Source organism: Poecilia formosa, unplaced genomic scaffold (genome assembly GCF_000485575.1).
Source record: "Poecilia formosa unplaced genomic scaffold, Poecilia_formosa-5.1.2 Scaffold209, whole genome shotgun sequence".
Taxonomy (NCBI): Eukaryota; Metazoa; Chordata; class Actinopteri; order Cyprinodontiformes; family Poeciliidae; genus Poecilia; species Poecilia formosa.
In genome coordinates, this window is record NW_006800148.1 from 764,914 (window position 1) to 791,276 (window position 26,363).

At 38.0% G+C, this 26,363-nt stretch overlaps 1 protein-coding gene across 1 annotated transcript in view; it reads right to left on the minus strand.

Annotated features, from left to right (window-relative positions):
• The window catches only part of il34 (interleukin 34), a 54,294-nt gene that overhangs the window by 25,849 nt on the left and 2,082 nt on the right, over window positions 1-26,363 (minus strand). Inside the window, exon 2 of the mRNA XM_007567534.2 lies at window positions 16,937-17,155. Coding sequence (XP_007567596.1) covers window positions 16,937-16,976 — 40 coding nt within the window. The 5' untranslated portion in view covers window positions 16,977-17,155. The remainder of the gene's footprint in view (window positions 1-16,936; window positions 17,156-26,363) is intronic.

Below are 26,363 nucleotides of genomic sequence, written 5' to 3' on the forward strand. Positions count from 1 at the left end.
ATTTTGAATAATGTCAACTTTGTATTAAAAGTGTCATAATTTACCGAATGACGCTTTATGACAACAGTCATAAATATTCATGAAGGCTTATTCATGTTCATGACAGGAGTTATGTCATGTTTATGAAAGTGTCATGACAGTCTTATTCACCCCCCCTTCAAATCAAGTGTTACCTTTACTTTCAATTGAGCAATTTTACTATGAAGTATCTTTGCTCTTACTTGAGTAAAATTTCTGGATTTTCTACCCACTGAATGAAAATCAAACATGTTTTAATCAAAGTTTCACCAGACAGACACAGGACCTGCAGGTTTGGTTGAAGTTTCAAAAGTTTTTTACTGAAAGAAACTGATTTGGAAAAAAATTATTTTGCCTGATTGTTTTATTTTTATTTTTTTGTAACTTTTGTGAATTAATCATTTTTGTCCTTAGAATAACATTTCCACTTAACTTGGTTCATCTGATTTTGTCATTTTTAAATATTAAATGATTGATAATTTCTTGGACAGCTGTTTTTTACTTTTACTTGAGTAAAACTATGTTGAGGTAGAGCTACATTTTGGGTACTCTGCCCACCTCTGGTTTTTAGCAACAATCTAATGTTTTTTGGTGTCTGGAAAATGTCCTAGTTTTTTTTTAAATCTAAAATATATGAGACAGTTCAAACATCTTTGTGGCCAGTCGTCGTCCCACATCCCTGACATGCCTTTTTCTCACCATGTCATCCATCAGAAAGAAAAACATACCTTTAATGAAAGCCTTTAGCCGTTCGTCTTCTGAACAACTTTATTAAAGTAAGTTCCTGCCTTTTCATATTAACCTGACAGCAAGCTTTTAAAAACGATCCTAAAATAAGCGGAAACTTCACTCCCCGCTGAGCGGTTTTGTATCTCACCAGCGAGCCACACAGAAAGGAAAGACTTTCCCCCTTTCAGGTCAGAGGGAAATGCTGTGAGACGTGAATGTGAGGCCAGTCCACCTCACTGGAGTTCTGACAGGAGTGCAACACCGCCGTTAATCATCCTCCACTTCAAAGAAAAAACGGCACGGACGATTTATAGTAATTCAGTTCATCTTTATTAGTACAAGAGATATATGGCACAGGCCTGAATCACGGAGCAGGAATGAAAAACATACGCTAAAGTCAACAGCATAAATAGAAGCAAAGTCAGAAATGAAGGAGAGATTTCATCTGTCTGAGGGCAACATCTGCCTGCACAGAGAGGTTAGCTTCATCAAGCCTCAGCAGAACCGAGTTTCATCCAGGCGGTCAGTTCACCAGAGGTAAACAGAGTCTCTAGCTTTTATTCATGATATTATGCTACAAATACAAGAAAAAGGTAACAAAGCAGTGGATTCTTGCTGCTGCCACAGAAAAGTGCCACCCAGGAGCTGCTGATCATTAACTGATCAATAACTAAAGCTGCACTCTGGAACTTTTACAAATATGTTTTCTACATATTTATTAAAACTCCCACTATTATGTGACAGTACAAGATGAAACAGACAGTCTGTGTGGTCCTACTGCCATCTGCAGCGGTCAGAAACGACCAATCAGAGCCCGGAGGACGGTCTCATGCTGCGGTCACACCAAACACGGTTTGAGCTTCAGGAGCGTCTGGTTTACATTCAACGTCTATGTGGACGAGTGGCGGCGTGATTGAGGCGTTTGGAGCGACTGACGCTGGAGTTGGAAAATCTGGACTTTCACTATTCAGCGTGGATCGTCAACCAATCAGAGCGTCCTGTCAGTTTCTATTGTTTGTTCAATAGAAACTGAACACAAAATGTTCAGGAAAGACATCTGAGCCTCCGTTATGATTGCAGAATGATGCAGATGATGTTTTGGTGCCACTTTCTGTTTCATCTGCAATTGTACAAAAAGACCGACAACAGAAATCAGCGGCGTGTCCCTACGTCGTCTGACCCGTTTGATGTGCGTCCACCACACAGGCCTGACGCTTCAACCGCGTTTGAGGTGAACGCAGCATAAATGTCAACAGAGTCAAAGAAATGGCAGCAACGTTGTTCTACAAGGCCGAGTCTGAGATTAGGTTGTTTTTGTTGCATTTCTCTTCATCCCTCCTTCAGAGGAAGAAAAGGAACTGTTGTCTCTAATTTGGCTCAAATTAAAAGTCAAATATTTCCACCTTCCAGAGGGAGTTCGGCTTTTATTTACTGGCAAAGTAAAAATGCGTCAGTAAACTCCCACTCGTCTAAAGCAAAACCGCCTCATCAGCAAATTCCAGCGGGTACAGAGCCGGCCCAAATCATAAGCAAGACAAAAAATATTTTAGAGGGAAAACAGTTGAAAAAATATATAAGTTGTTTGAGATTTGAGAGCAAGTTGATTTTATAGACATGCAAATAATGATCTTTGTTTTATTGTTGTTTTGCCATAGTTACAATCCGATGATGAGTTCCCACACTGCAAAAACACAAAATCTTACCAAGTATTTTTGTTTTAGTTTCTAATGCAAATATCTTTTCAGACTTGAAATAGGAGAAAACAAACTTACAAATAACTTTAAACTGAGAGCCTCGCTGTTCATCAGCAGATGAAATGTTTTCTCATGAAGAAACTCATTTGATAACACGAGATGTGAATATTTGTGCAATTGCATCCCAATAGAGTTAATTTTTAGCAAAAACTTTCTCCTGAAGCTCCTGCATTTTTCATATTCCCTCAAACTAATTCCCCTCAGTCGGCTCCGATGTGCAGCAGCAGTCTGATGAATACAAACTACCGTGTTCAAAAACTGCTTAATATTCAGCTGTAGGGAAACCCACAAATGTAAATTTTCTTTAAAAAACCAGTTTCCATATATTCGGGTCTGACTGGAGGCATCTGTGTCTGTGTGTTGGAGTCATCCGTCTGTTAGCAGGTCATTGATGGACTTAGCAGCAGGAATCAGAGAATGAAGCCGACATTCTCCTTCAAACTGCCTCAGTAAACATAGATTTCAAGACATTTCGCTCATTTAGCCATTAAAAAAACACCAGAAACCCTCTGGTTGCATTTTTTCAGCATTCAGTTGGGGTCAGAAGTTCACTGATCACTCATCAAGGAGAGTCGGGTTGTTAAATTGGGTCTTTCAGTGAGTTTTCTGTTGTTCCAGGGTGGAACAGTTTTAAAACATACATCAATGATTGCAAAAAAACAAACAAATTAGAATTTGTTATGGATTTCCTCTCATACACAAAAGGTATGAATTAGGTTACACATGCAGACACAAATAAACGCAGCCAGATATTTACACTCATGGACACTCATTGTTGGTCCCCACAATGATCACAGAAATAAATTACAAAGCAAAGCAAATTGGTTATGTTTCATATAAATGAAAAAAATAAACTAATAAAACTTGTAAAGGTGACCCATTATGCAAAATTCACATTTTGCATGTTTTTTGTACTTCTCAACTCAAGCACTTAAAACAAATAAGCCGTTTTTGGTAAATAACTAAATGCTTTTTGGTTTCAAAAACCTTTCCAAATGTAACATCACCAATCAGCAGGTACTGCCTGTTACCTAGCAACCCCAGCAAAGTTCCGCCCGTTACCTAGCAACCCAACCGGAGTTCCAGCACATTTGGTCAGCTGGCTTTACTGCAATGGCTGCTGGAAAAGACGAATGTTTTCTTGTTGACTTGCCATCCAGAAACCACTTGCTTCATTCTTGTTGGTTGTACAGGAGGCTTCACTTCTGCTTTTCAAAGCCATATGTTAGTATAATTGAGCATCTGTTTGCAGCTATTTTCATGTGCGAGTGTAAACATTGAGTTGTGGGGGGCGTGGCCAGCAGCACCTTATTTGGATTTAAAGTGTTAAGATGCCTTAAAATGGCAAAATAGTCAGAATAGAACTGACCAAAACTTCATGATCTAATAATGATTTTGTGCAAGAAATGTCATGAACATAGACATAGCCCACAGAGTTATCTGAACTGTTCAGGATCGCCTTAATGGAGTCCCACAACTATGAGAAATTCATTCAGAAGATTTTCCAAGCATGAGGAAATCTACAATTCTCCGTCTTAAATATTCACTTTCCTGTTCTTGTAATTGTTGCCAAACAAATGTTTTTGCTACAAAGAGAAACTCCCAGTTCCACTCACTCATCCAGATGTTAACAGGCCTCGTCAAGTTAAAGACCTTCAGCACCACTTAACGTTCAAAGTCTTTCCTTCTCTTCAACAATCGTTTTTATAAGACTCACAGTAAAGTTAACACTTTAAAAACCACAGCCTATAAATTTCAGTCAGGAGAGTTTGACACCCTTCAGCCCAGAGAAACACCCTCATTACTGCACTCGAAACCCCAATCCATCAATCAGCAGCAAGAAACCATTAAGCTTAAAAGTTCAGATTTAAACAGAGGTTGTTTTTCTGCGGTTTTATTAGAAATATTGTGTAACCTCCCTCCAGACTGCTGAAAACTTCTGTCTTCCGACTCATATAAACAGTGACCCGGAGCCAAAAGCCTTAAATCCAAAGCGTTTTGCAACAAAGCATGTCCTCAGATGATGTCTTCATCTGTCTTGTTAACACTTCCCGACGATAATGACATGGCTGCCGAGCAGCTGGATCCCATTACAGCATCCGTCAAGAGGGAGACGGTTTGAAAGAAGGCCTCCGGGACGCCGCGGCAGTAACAAACCGAAGTGGACAAACGCATTCACAATCACGCTCACATGACAAGCGGATTACAGGCTCCCTGGTCTGCGAGTTGCTGAGCTGAGATGTGACACATTTGTGAATGCGAAAAGAGACGATATGAGCGCCGGAAAGATCCGCTCGGGCCGGGCTGCATGGAGAAGATCAAACCAGACCGCAGAGGCTGGCAGATGAAGGAGCATCACGGAGGACTTTAAGGATCTGGCTCATGTGCAGGAACAGCACTGCCCAAGCAGAAACAACCGAGACATCTGTCTTCAAGCATCATGATTGACTTCATATGACAAGAAACGTGTCATTGGAGTAAAAAAGACGGTAAAATTTAAATGGACTGCTGAAAACTTCACCTAAAAGAAACAAAAGATCTGGATTTGATTTTGTACAAAGAAACTAGAAGGAGAAACTTTGAAGGCGCCAGTGAGCCTACTGCCCGAATATCCAACAATGAGGAGACACTGGAGACAAAGTAGACCAGCAGTTTTCAGTCCTGGGCCTTAGGACCTGCTGTCCAGCATGTTTTAAATGATTCCCTGATCCAGAACACCTGAATCAGCGAACCAGAAAGACTGCATTCACACCAGCTCTGTTTGGTCCACTTCAATCAAGATCTGAATTATCTAGAAAGTCTGGTTCATTTGGGAAGGTGTGAATGCGAAATCAAACTCTGATGTGGACTAAAAAATTGAATTCTACTCTGCTGTCTTCTTCAGAGGTTTCCTTCTTGTTTCTCTTGTTGTTTTTATTGGTGCAGCACCCCCACAGGTCAGGAGGGGAACAGGTTTTTCAGACGGTTTGGTTCGTTTGAATCACTGCAGTGTGAAAGTGAACCACAGCTGAAAATCAACAAATGTTGCAATTTTGGTCCCTAGTCAAACAGAGTCTACCAGGCTACCAGTGTGAAAACACCCTGAGTCATAAAATAAATAAAAAAGACAACAAATCAAACTCATCCATCCATCTAAAACTATATTTTGAAAACATGAGTGGAGCGTCAGAGGAGAGAAAACACAGCTGACCCTCCGTTCTGCAGCTCAGCCAAACAGCAGCTGCTCTCTCCAGTTTATTTTTTACCCTCCTCACACCATTTTTACAATTAGTGTTTTTTAATTTGATAATTTTTAACCTCTGTTGCTGCAGGAAATGCATCAATAATCTGGTTAAAAGATATGTCTGATTGCTTAAGGATAGAAAAATTAAATCTGGATGATTGAATCTGGTCTGCTTCGAACACTGGACCTTTATGCTTTCAGAAATACATTCCTCTTAATGAAGTTTTACTGCTAATTCAGTTAAAGATGAGGTTAATTAACGATCATTGGAGACAAGAAAAGGTTAATGTTTCCCTGAGACCAGGGATCTCTGCTTTAACACCGACAGTCAACTTTAAAAACGTCTAAATGAGGTAGCCTACCTCTTGTTTGATGTCTTCCTACTGGATAATTTTTAAAGGTGAACTATTATGCTTCCTTAAACAGCATAATAGTTGTTTAAGGAACAACTATTATGCAACTGTAACCTATCTTACATGTAATATCTTACATATAACCTCTAATCATTCTTAGATATTGAGATTTTATTCTGCTCAGTTCTGTCTATTTTGTCATTTTGGGGCATCTTGTCACTTTAAATCCAAATAAGCTGCTGCTGGCCACACCTCCCAACTCAATGTTTACACTTACACTTGAAAATGGCTGCAAACAGATGCGCAATTATTACAACTGTGCATCTTTGAAAAGCAGAAGAGGAGCCTCCTGCAAAACAAACAAGAATGTAGCCAGTGGGTAAGTCGACAACAAAAACACTTGTCTTTTCCAGCCTCCATCATACAGCAGTAAAAACCAGCTGACCAAGTGTGCTGGAGTTCTGCTTGGGTTGCTAGGTAACGGGCGGAACTCTGCCGGGGTTGCTAGGTAACAGAACAGTGTCCATCGAATGAGACTTAATGATTGGGAGGTTTTTGAAACACCACCAAAAAACATTAACTTATTTCCAAAAGTCATCTGAGTTTTTCAGTTGAGACCCAAATAGATGTACAAAAACATGCAAAAATTTTATTTTTCATAATAGGTCCTATTTAAATCAGTGTGAGATTTGTTGAAGTTGTAAAAATAAAACATCTAATTTTATTTTGGATTCCAGTAGAAGTGGTACAAATGAGCCCAAATTTCATTTAAAACCAATCAGTTCGATGGACTTTTTTTTCCCCCCTCATTTCTAAGAACTCTTGAGTCATCCCGTTGTGTTTGGTGCTCTACAATGACTCAGCATTCCTCAGCGGAGGAATTTCAGGGACCTGCTTGAAACCTTCCTGAAGTGACGCATGGCTTTCCTGCGGCTGCAGCAGGATCACCAAGTTTCTCCTAAATATTTTCATTCAGGGGATTCAAACCAGGCTGGAGCCATGATAACGCCACCCCCAAGTAAGTGGTATAGGTTGAGTTTGTCCAAAGGGATTGTGACCATAAAGGTTTAAAGACAAAAGGACGGCTGGATCTGGATTCCAGAGAGCCAGACTGACTTTGTTAAGTAAATGAAAGGGTCACACAGCTGGAAAACAGCAGCATGTTTAGCTTTCCGACACATCAAATTTATCGGTTCTCCTCCGACTGACCAAAAATGACCTCTGATCTGATTAAATGTTTACTCAGGTTGAAAAGACGTAAAAATAAGAAATGGTCCCGATTCCGTCAACATGTTGGTAAATTAAACATTCGGTTTAAGTCCCAGCTGGAACTCTTCAACTTATTTAGTTGCTTCTGCTACATTTTATTTGTTTCCAGATGGAGATCAATGGAGATCCACTTCTAGCTCTTGGGTTTTATTTCTCTTCAAGAAGTCAGGTGAAGGGATTAAAGTTGTTTCTTGAAGCACTGACCTTTGACCCCGTTCCCCTGCTGCCCGATCTGCGACTAGTTAACTTCAAACAAAACAGAAATCTTCAACCTACAAGGGATTTAAACCTTGAAGTTAAACATATTTTTTTGTGATTTTTACATGAAAATACAAAAAAAATTAAAATAAATCAGCTGGAATTAAAAAAAAAAAAAAAAAAAAGCCTTTACCAGTTTTTACTAACAAAAATATGAAAAGTGTAAAAGTTGTGTTTCTGGAGGAGGAAGACAAAATACATGCCACAGACAACTTTTACACATACAGACTGAAATTTTATGATTCTCAGCTGGATTCAGATTTGGACTTTAACTAGGCCATTCTAACACATAACCATCACTTCACTCCGTCATTGTAGGGCCAGATGAGACCAAAGCGCCAAACTGAAGTGTTTCATCATCCAGTTTTTGGTAGAAAGAGATAAAAAAAGAAATAAATGATAAATCATGCAAATGGAAATTATCGAGTTTGTTTTAACTTATTATGCGATTAATTGATTATTTTGACAGGCCTAGTTTATACTACAAATTAAACCCAAGTGAGTCGATACGCAGAACAACGATGATGTCACACAGCAGCGCTCCGGACGTTTATGGATCCGTTTATTCAGCAACAGGAGGCGACAGCAGCAGCATCAGATCATGTCAACGTGAATTAAGCTCAGAAAAAGGAAACTACTAATAGCTTCTGAAGAGAAGTTGCTCCTTTAACTCACCTGTTGCCCCTGAACCAAAATAAATGGAACAATGACCAGCATATATCTGAAACGTATTGATGATTGTGACCACAAAAATTGTTTGTTTCTAGTTTTTCAGTTATTATTAGGAATCAAAGGCAGCTTTAAACAGGTGAAGTTTTTAGCCTTCATTTAGAGCACGTGTCAAACTCAAGGCCCGGGGGCCAAAATCGGCCCGGCGTAGCTTTTTAAGTGGCCCTCTAGTTACATCAATAAGTCCATTCATTTTTTCAAAAGTCTGCGAAATTCACACAAAACCAACAAACCTGCAAACGTTTTCTGATTTTATTGCAGATTTTTCTCAAACATCGAGTTTAATCGACCTTACTTGATGTCAAGTTATAGTCCGTGATCGATATGGTGAGTAATAAAAAGTCACATTTATCATCATACATTAGCGCAAATATAATGAAAATTCTTTACAAATGTTTCTAAATTAGCACCACAAAATCTGTGATTTTTATTACAACAAACCTCAAAAACAATCACAGCCATTTATTGGCTCTTTAACAGTTTAATGAGTTTTAAATCAATGTATTCTGGCACAACTGGCCCTTTAGGAACATTCAGATTTTTCATATTTCCCAAATGAAAATGAGTTTGATACGCCTGATTTAAAGGAACTCAGTGTTTCGTATGTTGTACAGTTTTCTGAAGGTTTGTTCCAGAAAACTGGGTCAGAACTCTGTCGGATTTTCAAAGTTTGGGTTTTTGTTTCGGATTCGAACCCAGCCCTGCTTTCTGCCTGACCTTCATACCGTTTGTTCTCTAATGAACCTCTGAGTCCTTCACAGAACAGCTGGATTTATACGAGATCAAATTACAAACTGCTGGTCTCCATTTACTAATCACATGACATGTTGGTGGCCCTGGATCTTATTTCACGGTGGTGTGGCTCTTATTAAGGGGCTGAGTAGTGATGCTCTCCACAGAAATGCAGATGGATACCGAGTTGATTTACTCTTCCAACGCCTGCCATTTTCCAGTCATGAAAAACTCGAGAGCAGCTTGTAAAACCACGGAAGTGGAGATTTGAACATGGCCAACGGTGAAGCTCTGCTCTCCATTTTGGGAAGGACAGTCAGGTTTAATTTGGAGCATTATCTGATCTGTTCGCTAATCTGCTCAAACAAACCCCCAGGCCTTCAAGGAACAGCTGCGTTTGTGCTGAGATCAAATTACCCACAAATGGACTCCATTTACTAATTAGGTGACTTCAGAAATCAATTGGTCGCACTGCAACACATTTCTTATTAGATATAAATACAAATCCAAGGCATACATTTTACTTTTTTTTGTTTGTTTTCACAACCATAAATATATATTTTTTTCCTTTCTCTTCACCTTTATGCACTACTTTGTGTTGGATTATTGCATGACACTCCAATAAAAAGCACAGAAGTTTGTGATTGCAGCATGACGACGTGGAAAAGTTCAAAAAACAAATATCCGTCCAAGAAGGTATTCAAGTAAAAAAGTGTTTGGTAAAAAGTATACTCAGATTCTGAGTAACTGATCAAATTATCAATCATTTAATATTTAAAACTTACATCATCAGACGGACCAAAATATAAAGTTCAGTGGAAATTTTAGTATTTTGTGGTTGAAAATGATAATTTATATAAACAACAAAAAATTTATTTTTTTCTAAATCAGTTTCTTTCAATAATAATAATAAAAAAAACCTAAAAAACTGCAGGTGTGTCTGTGTGTCTGGTAAAGTTTTGGTTAAAACATGTTTTTCATTCAGTGGGTAGAAAATCCAGAAATTTTACTCAAGTAAGAGTAAAAATACTTAAAAATAAAATTACTCAAGTAAAACTAGAAAGTACAGCATTGCAAAAATACTCTTAAAAGTACATTTAAATAAAAAGATACTCTAGTAAATGTAAGTAGTTACTACCCGACTCTGCCAGTGTCAGCTGCAGGCCTGATTAAAAAGTTTTTTTTAAAAAGAAGCCATCTTGGATCCGCTGCACTATTTTGGGCTGAAAACCTTGTTACATTTCACACACTTTGTATTTTACGAGTCTTGGACAAACAGAAGAAAACGCTCGTATTAGACTCGGCGTTGCAGCTGTTTGGGATTGGTTTCCTCTGATCTGCGCCGGTCCGTTCCAGGTACTGATCTCTTCTTGGTTTCAGCCACTGATGCACATTTCTAGAAGTTTTTATTTATGCCTCTCAGAAGCAGGTCATCTATCTCACTGTCTTACAGAGCAATATTATCAAATTGGCGCTCATTGCACATTTATAGCTGAGCATTACGTCAGCAGTCAGGCATTTCTTTATGCATAATAAAACCCCATAAATTTAAATTTCTCCATAAAACCTCCAGTACTTCACTGCAACTAGGCAATCAAACGCATTCCCAGCTCAGATGTCACAGCCAACATCTGACTCATATATATATATATATATATGAAAGCTTTACAAAAGTAAAACCGCACGTAGCAAAGCGGGGAACAAAGCTAATAAAAACCATGAAATATTTCCCTACTTCATCTTTCCTGAGTAAACCTGCGAGGCAGAAACTGGACTGGACTTCACCCAACCAGAAATTTCCTTCAGAGGCGCACATGACCGAGTTCGTTGCAGGAAACGATTTAAATTTAACAGTTAAGGAAAAAGACGCTTCGTGTCAAAAATGAAAAGTTAAACGTTAAGTTTATAGGGAGTTTCCTGACATCAGCAACCTTAAATGTGATGCTAAATGTATTAAAAACTTCCTGTCAGGAGGAATAACTGACAGCAGCAGATTGTTTTTCACCAACACACAATCAGCTTAGAGCAGAAAAACTAATGATGGCGAAATCGGTCCAAGCATTTTCCAAACAATCAGCTCAAAGGTTAGATCAGATGAATGTGCTACAAAAGTTAAATGTAAACTTTCACACTCATTCAGATGGTCATAGGACAAAAAATACCAGAAACTACGTCAGTATTACGTCGTTGCAGGCCTGTATGGTAGGCTGTTAGTATCAAAAATAATATGTACAATAACATGTTCTTTTAATCTGTAAATAAGAGGATAAACTGTTTTTTGGGGGGGAGGAGATTTTGCGTAACCATGTAGTGAATTGCAACACAGGGTTGTCATTTTAAAGGTGACCCATAACCCTTTCATGAACAGGGTAGGATCAGTCTATGGACCCCACAAAACATGTTCATCACATTTTTTTTTTTAATTTGTTTTTACAAAATTATGCCTATATCACGAGATTTTAGCCTGCTGAGTTTGCTGTTTTAGGGCGTCTTGTCCTGCTGGCCACACCCCCAGCTTAACGTTTACACGTGAAAATGTCAGCAAACAGATCCTGCACAACCAACAAGCACAACCAATTCAGCAAGTGGTTTCTGGATGTAAGTCAATAAAAACACTCTCTTCTTTTCTTGCAGCCATTGTACAGAGCACACAGCAGTGAAACCAGCTGACGAAATGTGGTGGAGCTCAGCTTGTGTTGCTAGGAGACGGGTGGAACTCTGCTGGGGTTGCTAGGTAACGAGGCAGTGCCGGCTGATTTGTGATATTACATTTGCAAGGTTTTTGAAACCAGACAATAAAAACATTAACCTGATGCCAAAAAATGGAGCTAAAATATTTGTAGGAAACGTTGATTGATACCAAATCTTTTTTGTGTTTTTTTTTTTGTACTTTTTTTAAATGTGGCAGGGCTGGTTGACCTTTGATGATCTCTGGAAACATTTATTAATATCTTTAAAATGATAGCAGCACAAATGAAAATGAAAGTTTTGCTGCACAAACATTTGACATCAATTTAATTTAATATGAAGACTTTAGGTTGGTCCAGTCATGCAAATGCCACACAGAAAAGGCCAGATTTAAATTCATGACAAAAATCAACATTTTGATTTTTGTCATTTAAATTCATGACAAAAATAAAAATTTTTGTCATGAATTTAAATCTGGCCCTTTAAATCTGATGCAAAAGCTAAAAAAAAGAAAAGAAACATTCGACAAGCTAGTTAAGATATAAACTAAGGAATGAACTAATTCAAGACAAGAATTTGACAAGATGTAGAAAATATCAGGCCCTAATATTTATTTCTAAAAATGTTTAAAAACAGGATGACAGGTGAGGAAAATCTGGACCAACAAAGAAATCAAAGCAAACAGAAACTAGAATAAGTGATTAAAGAAGATTGAACATGATCTCAACCACAATTAAAACCACTAAAAAAAAATCATACAAATGTAAATAATCAAAATAACATGATTTACAAACCACAAAAAGTCTGAAAATAAAACATGGAAATTAAAGCCATGATCTACATGTAACCACAGACCAAACCGGGAGTTTGAGCCCAACAATCACCACAAATATTCAAATCAAATGACCAACGTGGCGCTTCAGGGCTCTTTGGAAATCCGCACCTCCGCCCTTTTAAAAACATGTTTTCTTTTTCTAAAAAACATTGGATCCATGTAAGAAAACAAACCAATTCCCCCCGGAGCGGCGAGATGGACTGAGAGATGAGGGCTTCATCTTCAGCAATCAGGGCGTTGCTCTGGGCTGTCATGTTGAGGAAGCAGATACGGATCACCAAATCGTTTGATCGCTGGTTCTGCTTCACAGAAAATGCTTCATTTATTTTTTATTTTTATTTTACACACTGGCTGCTTGTTTCAGATCTCATTCCTGTCTTTGATTTTGCACTGCAAAAACTCAAAATCCTACCAAGTGACTCTGGTCTAGTTTCTAGTGCAAATATCTGATTTAAAATGAAATAAAACTGACATACATGTAATTTTTCAGGAAGATATTGGAGCTTGTTTTAAGTCAATAATTCCTTAAAATTGCAGAAAAAAGCTGGTTTTATTGGCAGATTATTTCTCAATGTTATAAGTGAAATAATTCCCAGTTGCCACTTTTTCATTAACAAGGAATTAGACTTAAAACAAGCTCCATATCTTACCGAAAAGTTACTTATAAGTCAGTTTTGTCTTCATCTTTTGAAATCCGAGTATCAATCGATCGGCTCTGCTCTGAATTGATGCTAGAAAAGCAAAAATGGACGAACCTTTCACATGTTAGAAGATTCATCTTTTGCTACAAATGTTTACTACTACTTCTTATTTAAGAAAGAAACTGAATTATTTGTTTATTTGGATGCTTTTAAAATTGCTGAAGTAGTTTAATCAAATGTGATAATGTCATTATCAGATTCAATGATTAATAGTCGTTAATTGCAGTTATAAAAAAATACCTTTTTATGTCTAAACTGCACATGTGGAGGCAAATCTGTAGAAAATAAAAGTAGTTTAAGTCAATTGACTTTATATTATATTAATATAAGCTATATGAGGTGTGTATCGTCATATTAAGCTGAACATTCAATGTGAAAATATCAAATCATTTTATTAAACTGTGATTTAGAACAAACTGTGCGAGGCGTCAAAACGCCAAACGAGCCAGGTAAAGTCCAACTTTCATTAAATCGTTTAACGTTTGAATGTTGTTTCTGCTGGACAGTCCGGCCGAGCTTCTGCTCTCCGTCCAGCAAAAGGCCGTCGTTTGTCTGAAGGGAAATTATTTATGCCAAATCTTTAACCCTTTAAGCCTCAAATCTCCGCCTGGATATTTTTGCTTATTTTAATTGTACGAAGCTCTTTAGATGCCCTGTGAGTAAATATTTTTGCCCATTTCTCCATAACAACTGAAACTTTCCAGATCTAGCAGTTATTTACAATTTACAGTCTATTAAAACGGTTTCATCAGATTAAAACAAAGAAAAACATTCTTCCTGCAGCGGCAGGAGTGAAATTACCGTAATAAGCCGAAACTGGCTGGAGAGCGCAACGTCTCGGCCGAATATTAAGCTCCTTTTTTCCCCAATCAAATCAGAAACTGATTTAATCCCTTTGCAGATTTCCTCCAGCAGCGCGGCAACACGCTTCGTTGGTTGATTTTATTTCCATTTCAAACAGACGTCTTGTTTAATCACATCAAAACTCTCTACCTCCCACCTGCTTTAAATTACAAACACATCTAGATTTGAGACCATATGAGGAATTTGTATTGAATTTCATTCCTTTGTGCCCAACCTGATCCGAAGCATTCCCAACTCTGGCCTTGACCTGTACTTAACTCACACCTTTACTCTATAAATGAAGACCAGGCTTTGGTCCCTGCAGGGTTTTCCTGTCTTCAACAGAAATGGTCTTAAGTGACATAAACAAATATCAAAAATGTGAAGAAAAAAATAAAATAAAACCAAAAATTGTTGCCATATTTTCTTGAATTACCTGATCTGACTCGGATATTCTCGTAAAATGGTAAATTTCACATAAATACTTCCTTACGTTTCATACCACTAAGAGACAAAATAAATATCTGCAGAGTTAAAGAATGAGTCGATTAATTAATTAAAGGACTCAATGTGGGAATTTAAACAGCAAGGTTTGCCAGAAGAAAGCTTTTATCAGTCAAGCTGCTCAAATAATTTTAATTTAAGTAAAGAAAACAGTCAACAAAGCTTCAAAAGAACCATATGGGTCAGTTATTTAACCTCATAATCGGGAATATTCTGCTCAATTTGGCTCCGCTGTGAGCAAAGTCTCACACAAATGCTACAAAACAAGCAAAAGAAACTGAATTCACGCCTGGTTCTGCAAACCAGCAGCAGGATAAAGATTTAGCCTCAAAAAAACAAACAAAAAAAACAAACAAGACCTGCGGCCTGCGGTTCAGCCTGGGAAGAGAAATAAGGGCAAGAAAACAGGATCGTCTCTGTTTGAGACATTTTTATATCCAAAAAGTAAAAGGTCTAAAATGGGTCAGATGTTTTATTACAAGTGCAAACGTGTTATAAATTGGAGATTCTTCAAATAAGAAAAAAAAATTGTCCAAATTATGTTTTTTCCCCCCCAATTTGACCAACTACCTCCTTTTACAAGAAACATATCTATAAAACTGTTAAACCTTAAAAAGATTATAGTGATTATGTATTTTAAAATGGTTCCACTTCACTGCATGTTGGTCTGAAAAACTCATTGCATGATTTAAAACTGATTTGTTAGCTCCGTCTCACTCAATGAAGCAATAAGAAAGATGTGGCAAAGTCAAAGAATGGATATGTGCTTTGCACCAGTTGCTAACCAGCTAGAAAAACTTTGACCAATTGCCAAAAGAAGAGCATTGCAACAGAGAAGTGGAGTTATAAAGTCACGTATAAATGTCTCTGGACAAAACAAACAATCATTTTACCTCCAAGTTTCAGGTCCCAGATTTAGAACTTGGGTTTTTTCATGAAGCGCCAGGGAGGAAAGGGCTGTTCTGGGGACATGAAATCCATCTTGCATTGATTAAAACGTAGAAAATTCAGTGATATTTAATTACAAATATGAAAAAGTCAGTCATCAAAACTCTGGACGGAGCAGTCATCCATGTGCTTCAGTGGAAAAATCCAGTTCAAATCAGCATAAAAATGAAACAAAAACACAAACATTTGGAAAACGGCACCAAGTAAATACAATGGAAAAGCAGAGATCCAAGTATGGAGCCTTGTGGTACGCCTCCAGGAACAAAGGCATAAAACTAACAGGGTCCAAACCATTAGAGGAAAAACATCTGATATATGCATGACAACGAGGAATAACAGCGAACAGAAACCGCTTTTGGTTTTTGTGAAGTTATTTAGATGATACTGCGATGATAAATCATGCAGCTCTTACCGAGAAGTTTATGTTGTGTTAAAACTCTACATTCTGCATCAGTCCCTCCTTTTAGCTCACACTGAGGTCTGTTAGTACAAACTAAATGTTGATTTTAACATCCCAAAACCAGAATTTTTTTCCAACATGTAATCGTTAAATTTAACTGAGTTTATAACTGAGAAAATATTCTAGTAAAAGAAAATTTAAAAAAAGAGAAATTCTGTCAACTTTAACGACATATATTTTGTTTTGTGTGACAATTTGCATCTGGTTTTACTCCAACTTTAAGGCTTTTTAATGAACAGAGGCTCAGATTTTAAATGCTGTAGCTACTAAATGTTTCAATCTAGATGCATCTTCTATATCAGAGGCATCTGTTTAGAAAGCTAAAGTAGCCAAAGTCATTATTCCAGAAAGTTGTTCTTCTGAATTAAAGAAGTAAGAGGTAAGATACTGACTGACTTGACTTATCCAACATAACCCCAAGCTCTCCCCTGAAGTCAGTAAAATTCTGGCTTGTTTGAGTAAAATCTGCTCAAACTGCGTCATTGTTGTGATTTCCATAAGGATGAATAAATCAAAGTGAATAACGACTGTCCACCAAAAACCTCAGTTTCAGTCACATTCAGAAAATTCAATCATTTTTCTTAAAACAGCCAAATATCATCACCAAAAGCTTTGATAACACAGGAGACCCGTACAAATTCTGCAGAAAAAGGTTCATCCAGTTTTGTTGTTTTGCAGTGACAAAAAGTTCCCGAAACGAGACGAAAACCTTCCAGAACTGAGACATTTCTGAACTGCAGGTGGTAAACTGAACCCATGCAGACCTGATAATCCATCACACAGTCCTCACTATCACTGACATGTAACAGGGAGCTTTCCTGCTGTCAGCAGATTGCGCTCAGATGGAGAATCAGCTTGAACATCAGCAAAAAGCGAGGCGTGCGTCTCTTACCCAGTAGGCCCCCCAGGAAGCACAGCGACGGTTGCACCATGCTGCTCGGCTTTCCCACGGTGCTTCAAACGCAGCACACACACGACAGCGATGTCTGCAGCTCTCCGCTGTGCGGATGGACACGCATGGGGCGGCTGCCTGCCTCAGCTCTTCATGGCACCGGCGAGCCTCTCAGACCGACTGAGGCAGCTCACAGCTCCAAACTCTGCTGCCGATAGTCTGGAGGAGAAAACAGAAGAGAGGGGAATCCAGCAAATGTCTGCAGGAGTCTGACCACAACCTAAACTGAGCTGCGAATAAACACGCGCCTTGTGGGTTTCCTTACATGTTTTCATTTAAAACTTGAAATGTTGTCAAAAATGTTTATTGGATTTTTTTTTTTTTTTTTTACGCACAAGTGAGGAAAGAAAATTCAGGTCTGAAACAAAACCAAATGTATGTGAAGATAAAAGTCTAAACCTTTGGCAAAAAGTAATTAATCAATTAATCACATGATGAAGTTACATAACCTTAATATTTTCCATTTAATTTACTTTATATTTCAAACCTTTTCAAATACCATGACACATATTTAGATAACTATTTGTTTGAAAATGAGGTAGGCAGAAGTATGAACTTATTGACCTTTTATGTCCATATGTATTACATTATTCTTTATTTTAAAAATATATATTTATACATGTTATCAAGAAAACATTCTGATTATTAATACTTTTTGAAGGGTAATTTTGCTTACAGAGATATTATAACACATTTTATTTATGGTTTCAGTTGTGTAATAAATATATATATTATAAAACAGGTAATTCAAGTACGGCCTGCATGGTGGAATTACAGTTCAGACCAGCAGCACAGGTGGTTGATGCAGAGGAAGACTTTTCATCTGAACACAGGGTAAAAACTGATGCGTATATCTTTGAAAAGGATTAGTAGAGCCTCCTGCGCAACCACCAAGAATGCAGAAACAAGTGGTTTCTGGACGGCAAGTCAAAAGCAAAACACTTGTTTCTTCCAGCAGCCATTGTACAACATATACAGCGGCAAAACCAGCTGACCAAACGTGCTGGAGCTCGTCATGGGTTGCTAGGTTACGGGCAGAACTCTGCTGCAGTTTCTAGGTAATGGGTGGAACTCTCCTGGGGTTGCTAGGTAACGGGCAGTGCCTGCTGATTTGTGACGTTACGTTCTGAAGGTTTTGAAACGGCTCATTTTCAAGATAAAAAAAAAAAACATGAACTAATTGCCAAAAAATAGCTGTTTTTTTCTAATAACTTGGGCTGTTTTTAGAAGTAGTAGATTTCCAAATGGAAGAACAAAAATGTGCAAAACGTGAATTTTGCATAATAGGTCCCTTTTAAGAAAGGTGAATGAAAAGTGAGTGTCCACTATAAAGGGTCACACTTCTCAGCTTCCTGAGGAATGTTTGCCCTCGAACAGCGGTCTTCAGGAACTTTACCGTTGTGGATCTGCTGTTGGAGTCAGGAGAGTTTGGTCGTCTTCTTCACATGTGTTTTTTGGATCTGGAGAAAACCTGCGACCAGGATCCTAGTCTAACCAGAACAAGACCTGTGCATGCATTCTCACCACAAAGTGGATCGACTTGAGAAGACGGAGCATCCAAAACTGAAGCTGCCATCAAGGCAACTACAATATATTTAATTCATTATTTTAATGTTTGGTTAGAAATGGCAATAAATGCACAATCATGTGGGTAAAGTTCAATTATTTGGTTAAAACACATTAAGATGTAAGGGGGAACTTATCTTTTGTTCCACATGCCACATTGTTGCCCATGGGGAATCATTAACTGGCACACCAAGTACTCTGCCCACTTCCTCCTTATTGAACACTTCCAAAGACTCGATTGGTGCTAGCACTGCATGCGACTCAAAAATATTGCAATCACAGAATAATTGTTTTAATAAAGTATATTATCCCAAAGGAACATTTGGAGCAGCTACCGTGTTTCACTAACAGGATTTTTCAGAAAAATTATGCATCTCTAATTTTAACTACTTTTTGCATTAAGAGGCCAAACTTTGGTCTCTGGCTGGAACGTTAACACCAGGAAACCAAGATCCTGCACGTGCAGGAAAGCCTTTATAATAATAAATCTGGCTGGTGGAGCAGAGCTGCAGCCCAGAATTTAAACCGGAGACAGAAGCCAAACGGTGGATGAATTCAGGAGCGAAGAGCAACGAGCAGCCTGCTCAGATTCACAAAAATATCCGGGAGAGCTGATTGGATCGGACGGAGCCTCACAGCCCAGGAGGACAGCGACCCAAAACATTTTGGCAAACCGGTCCAGGAGCTTTCCAGAATCCAGTTTCATCACACTCACTACACAAACACTAAATTTCACCAAGTATATCCGGTCTAGTTTCCAGTGCAAATGCCTTATTACACTTAAAATAAGACAAAATGAACTTATAAGTAACTTTTCAGCAATTTATATGAGCTTTTATTAAATCAACATTTCCTTAAAATTGATGAAAAAGTAAAAGGTACATCAGCAGATTATTTCACTTACAACACAGGAAAAATGTCTTATTATACGTGAAATAATATGCTAACTTTTTAAGCAAGTATTGACTTAAAACAAACTCCAATGTGTTCCTGAAAAGTTATTTGCAAGTTGTAATTGCACTAAGGTATTCACACTAGAAACCAGACCAAATTTACTTGGCAAGACTTTGTGTTTTTGCAGTGCAGAAACAGAGCTTTACTTTGTAAAAACAAATAAACCAGCTGTTGGAAAAGCACCAATGTTGCTCAAGCAAAAGCTTAAAACTACTTATTTGTAATAAATCTATATTTAAATGTAACTCTTAAACCTGTCTTCGGCTATTTCTCTTCGCAAAATCAACTCGAAGCCAAAAAAAAATAAATAAATACCTCTGCGTTGTCCGACTGTAACTCGATCATGCTTTGGTAACCATGTGCAACTCCAACTCTCAGACTTTACGAGTCCAACGTAAGACTTTTTTGACACAGAGACTCAAAAACAGAGTTCCAGAAGCGTAAATAGCTGAAGATTCTGGCAGGCAGCGGGAAGCGAACCAAGAGGAAAGTTCACACAGCCAAGGATTATCCAGAAGAGTCGAGAAAAAAAAAAAAAAAACACTCCTGGAATTGTAAAACTTCGATGGGAACTCTAAAGTTTCTGATATGAAGTTACACATCAGTGAAGCATCGCCTGTCCTGTTCCTAACCGGTAGTTTTCTGCTCATGTGGTTCCATTTATCACAGCTGTCAGGGTTATTCTGAGACATGAGCTCCGATTTGTTCGTTAGAGGGACTTAACAGATGTAAAACAATGTTCTGCCATCAAGGCAGAGCATTGCATCTTTCTGCATCTTTCATTGATTATAAACTGAACCTTGGCATCGTAACACAGGGTGGATCGTTGTGGCATACATGTTTGTGATTGCTTCAAATGTTTCACGCTGTGTGCAGGGAATCAATATGATGCGCCACACACACGGCGCACGCAGGAGACCGGAGCCTCAAAGCCTCAAAGCCTCGCCAAGAGAAGAAAAAATTACAATAAATTACAAGCCGTGCATAAAATTAAATCAAAACGAAATAAAAACATTACGTAACCAGCTTGTTATTCCAGGCGCAGAATGTAGTTTCAAACGAGGCCGACTTTTTTTTTAAATAAAATTAATAAAAATAATAATTTATGTTAAGAGAAACAGCAGCGATGATGTTTCAGCTGAACTCATTAGTTCCTCTTCAGGGCAGGCGATGTGGACCGAGAATTTTATTGCAATTTTTTGTGGAACTAATGAGATGACCATAAAAATGAAAACAAATACTTATGGTACAGCATTCATTGCCCCGAATGCACAAATAATGTTCTTGAAAAACGTTTCCGTTTGAGTTAAATTTTCCTCTGGACACCAATGACTTTATCATCATAACCTCACACAGAAACACCATTTAATCACATTTTCAAATGTTCCGATATTTGTTGAGGCTCATGGATCAGAGGAGAAAATAGTAAAAAATAACATTTAGGATAATTCTGTAAGTTCTGCTCTTTATTAAATATCATTAAATTTAATTTACTGAAACATTGAGATCTGAAACGTCCATCATGTCTGAAATTGTGTCTCTGTCTCTTTAAGAAGCTCCTGCTCTTTCTTAAACTCCGCCTCACATGATGGCTCCTCTATTAACCCTTTAACTACGTTTTTACCAGAGGTAGCTGCTATAATGAGCTCAGCTGATGAGCATTTTCATCAGGTGTTTGCTAATTGCTGCTGGCTAGTCTGAAGGAGCTGAGTGAGGAAAGAGCTGCTCTGTGAGATGGAAGCTCGGAAACTGCAGCCTGAAGGCGGAGCGAGGTTCATCTGAATGGTTGCCATGGAGATTAAATCATTTCTCAAACAAAATAAAAATAAAAAAAATCAAGGCAAAACTCCAGGTTTGTTTTTGATGAGGGAATCACGTCATAAAAGTAGATTTTATATAATACTGCCTTTAAATAAAGCAGAACGGGTCGAAGCAGACGGTATCTGGAGTGCTCCCCTGCAGACATTTTAGATGTTACAACCCTACAAATCGCAGATTTTCAGATTATTTAAAAGTCCTCTAAAATTTAATTTGTTTAGAGGACAAGCAGCAGGAGCCAAAGTCTGACCAGCATTTATTCAATTTAAAAATTAAGTTAATTCATAAATAGTCTAATGCATTTTACCATCAGTCACGGTGCTAAAAAGTCAGACAGAGCTCCCAGAGGAGGATTTTGATGGATCTTTGAGGCTTGGAGGTCAAGTCCTGGTTTGTTTAAAGGTGCGATTACCCGGCTAATTACCAGGTGAACGCTGCAGGAAAGCTGCAAAAATCCTTCCTGAAAAGAAAATATCAATCTGTTTTACGCCTCCAGTTACATTTTCAATCCTTCATCTTGTGCATAAGGGAAATAAGGGTTTTTATAAATGTCGGATTATGGAGTTTGGTGTCTTTTCTTAATGATTCTTGGATTTCAGGTGGAGAAAGTAGCTGGAATCGAACTAAAAACATTCCGAAAACCACTTCCCACTGAGCCGAATCCCCCGTCTACGCTCTTAAACCAGATGCTCTGAGTTAGTTGGACAACATGGCTTTGAAAAATAATTTGAAAATCCATCTCAGACATGTTTTCCTGATTTATTCTGCTTTATTGTTGCATAAAAAGCCCACACTGATGTTAGTGTGACTGCAGATAGTTTGTGAATGACTCATTACTTCATTGATGTCTAGCAGAGCTGTGGTCGGGATCAGCTGGACACTTTTAGCCTGGAAACAAACCAACACGTGGGAAAAGATCTGCTCTCCATTAAGACACGACCTTCAGCAGTAATCCAGACTACAAAGGAACTTTCAGCTGCAATCCTCCACAGAAAGTGAAGATTTGACTTATTGTTTGCTCTTATAAAAGCTGCATCAAAAAAAAAGAGGAGGTTTGGAAGTCTGAGAAATCATCAATCAAACTTCAATAAACATTAATCATAATGTTTGTGCACACAAGCAACAAATTTGACTTTGGTTCTACTTTGGTCTCAGCGGAGACGATTTAAAAATCAACATATAAGAAGAAGATGTGTATGGTATTGATCTGAGCTGTTGATCAGAGAGCCCGGAGGACAGAAACTGTCTGGGTTTTGCAAACAGCGCTCTGAGGCGCCGACATGAAGGTAAACGTCTAAACAGTCTGTGTCCAGGATGTGTGGGGTCTGCAGTGACGCTAGCTGCCTCTTTCCTGACCTTTGACCTGATTAAGTCCTGGATGGATGAAAACATAGGTTAGGGGTTTTAAGGTTAAGGTTCCCTGAGGAATCTCTCTGATTCCTTGTCTGCCAAACTGGGTGTGAAAACATCCTGAGGTTCTCCCTCTCACCCCCCAGGCACCACAGGAATACAAAGAGTCATAGGAAAAATCTTTACATAAAAATATCTTGGTGAATAATTGAACATCTGAGTCAGCTCTGGACATTTCAGAGACGAAAAGTTCAGATTTTTGGTTTATGGAATATAAATTTTTGATGCACTTCATTTATCTCCCATCGTCTGAAAGCATTTTGTCGCACAAAACCGTTCATAAATTAAACTGGTGGTATTCAGACATCGCGGTCTCCTTCTCTGGTCAGCATCACCTCGTTTCAACAGAAGGCAGACTCCAGAACGGTTGGGACGCTGTGAGATCTCTGCGCCTCTGCTGTAATGGATAATCGCCTTGTCCTTTGTCACAGAACAGATTCTCAGCTAAGCTGCAGGAAAACACGAGATCATAGAGATAAAAGCAAAAGTTTACAGATTCGGTCCAGTGTGAGTGTTTTTGTGGAGCCTGTTCTCCGGGTCTGCGTTGGTTTTGTCTTCTTCGATTCGATTATGACGATGTTTCTAAACGCTGCGCTCTCTGGATTTTGTCAGGAAGATCACAGTTAATCTTCCACATCGCCCAGAAATGCCTCTGATGTCCTGATGGGAATCAGGTCTCTGAGAATTCAATCAGCAACATGTGTCATAAATTTACCCAACTATCATTAAAGACTCAGCATGTCTGCTTATTAGCCATGCAGTTGGAAGAACGGTGTAATTATGTTACTGGGGATGAAACTAATCAGAAAATAAAGTCGGTTTTAGACATTCCTCCGTTTCTGCTTCAGATTTATGGGGAAGAATTACACAAATATTGACTAATTTGAATTATGACTCACTATTTCGACCTGTGACCCCCCCGAAATTTACACTCTCCCGCTCTGTCATATTCCCTTGATTTACATCTCAGGGTGAACTTCTTTAGTCTCTGCAGCTCCACCTGACTGAGCAGCCAGAGAACTATAACTCAGAGAGTCCTGCAGGGCGAACCCGCCGTGGCTGCAGCAGGAGGTCAACACGCCGCTGCGAAGGTCAGCAGCCGAACACAAACCAAATGTTCATGAGGATAAACAGATCTGTGCAGCGGTTACAATTAAAGCTAACGTCCACAATGCAAACAAATATGAATCAAAAAAGTCTTTTAATACGTAGTTGGTGCTCTATTAGGGCCATAGTAGATAGAAAAAAAGGAGGAGTAAATTTCATCAAAAGTAAAAAAAATCTGAAATTCTTAGATTAATCTCAGAAGATTTACAGAGAAAAAAAAATTTAAATTTCGAAAACTCGAAACTAAGCATTTTCCTAAAAAAAAAAAAAATAAAAAAAAAGTGGAAATTGGCTTTTCAAGCCAAATTTCAGTTTCAGAAAAACTCTGAAACTTTGAATTTTCCATCATATTTTTCTACATTTTTTTTGAAAATTTTAATGTTTGAAAAGTCAAAAACTTGTGGGAAATAACTCAAATGTCCACGTTTTTCTAGAAATAAGCATGTAAATTTCCGAGTTTGAAAAGTCACAAATTTACAAGAAAAATATCAGCAATATTGAGATTAATATCAGATTTTCTAGAAAAAAATACATTTCTGAGCTCACAAAGTTGAACATTTGCAAGAAAAACACAGTTTTTTTTATCAATCTCACAAATTTCATACAAAAGCCTTTCTAGAAATTTTTAAACTTTTGAAAAAGAAACGTTTTCTCTAGAATATGTCTGAGATTAATCTCACAATTTCTGAGATTCTTTCTCATAAATATTAAACTTTTTGAGCTCAGAAATTGAATCAAATTTTATTTTAGAAAATTTCTGAGAATATTCTCAAAATTTCTGCTTTTTTTGTGGAAATATACTCCTTTTCTTCTATCAGATTCAAATTAAAAAATATGTTTTAAATGATTAGCTTAATTAATTAATAATTAACTTTATTACTCCACTACTAAGACGCTTCTGTTCCAGTCAGAAATTGTTGTAAACTCTTTACCAGTATGAATTATGGAGGTGCCAAAAAATAGAAATTTATTCACACAAGAATCATGTTTGTCATTTGCTATGATCGATTTAAAATGTCCAAATATCAATTTGAAAAAAATAAAAACACGCTGCATGTTGGCCTCTATTCTGTAACTCCACTGGAGGGTCAGAGGTCACCACACAGTCGGTTGTTAAACCACCATGTGGTGACAGTTTGTTTGTTATGAGACAGATAATCTGTGAAAACATCGATTTCCTCCACTTTCTTCCTGAGCTGCTGAAGAAACGCACTGATCAAAATCAACCAATCAGAGCCAGGAGGCGGGTCTTAGTCCTGCCAATCAAGCTCATTTGAACCAGCTGTGGCGCAGCAGAGAGCAAGGGGAAGGGTGTGAGCAGCGTGTACACCGGCATGATTAACAATGTTTCTGATTGTGAGTGGTGCATTTCTGTAGTTTTCACAGGGAGAAGTGAAAGAAGGCGGAGGAGTTGGATTTCTTCACAGATTATTTGACTCAAACCAAACTGTCACAGCTAGCAAACATGTGAAAAACATATTTCTCTTACAAAAGTTGCATACTGCAGCTTTAATTCAATAAAAAACACTTTTCTCCTGACAGCGCTTGGCTCGTCTACATGGCATCTTACTGTTGCAGCAGAAAAGAGTCCAACTTGTGAAAATACAGAATTCTCCTTTTTAAATGTTGTCAGATTAATTTGTTGCAAAGAGAAATCGCTCTCAATCATGACCACTCACCAGACTAGCAGAGTTATGTTGTTTAAAGTAAGATTTTATCTGAGCCTGTGTGTTGGATTTTACACCTTCAAGAGAAAATCCAAGGTAAATTTACAGTCGTGAATCCCAATTGATGTTTACGCAAAGATTACGCACAAATGTTGCGTAATCTTTCCAACTTGGAAACAGAGCGGTCGAGATAAACCACCAAATTCAACCCCATAAAGAGCGTCGACTTCTGACTGTATCTTTATTCCAACGGATGAAGCCCCAAAAACAACATATCAAATATTTTACTGCTTCTGAAAAATGCCAGCAATCCGTTCCACTGCACCAGGAACAAAGCAACGAATCCCTGCAACGGTTTTGATGGAAAATCCCAAAACTATGTGGGAAATTATCACCAGATTAGATGCAGAAGCATAAAAACGTGTCTCCCAGAGAGGATTTCTGGTGTGAAAACAGGGATTCAAAGAAAGTGAACTACAATTTCCAAACTGCTTTGTGTTGCATCACATTGTTCATTTGGTTTTAACTTATTAACTTAGATGTTGCGCAACTTCAACAGGAAACACATTAAACATGAACAGGCTGGCAATCAGTCGTTTTTTAACTGCATCACATTTGCAATCAATGTCATCTTTTCTTAAAATATTGTGTTTTTATTAACAAGGATAAGTAACTACATAAATTACAACGCAGTACTTAGTTACCACAGGTCTGTACTGGATCTGCGCCATGCAGCGTAATGCACCCCATGGCTTCCAGACCAACAAAAAGATGTGTGAGACAAAGACACATGAATAAACATCATGATGGAGATTTTCCTAAGGTTTTCCTGAGCGATGGAGAAG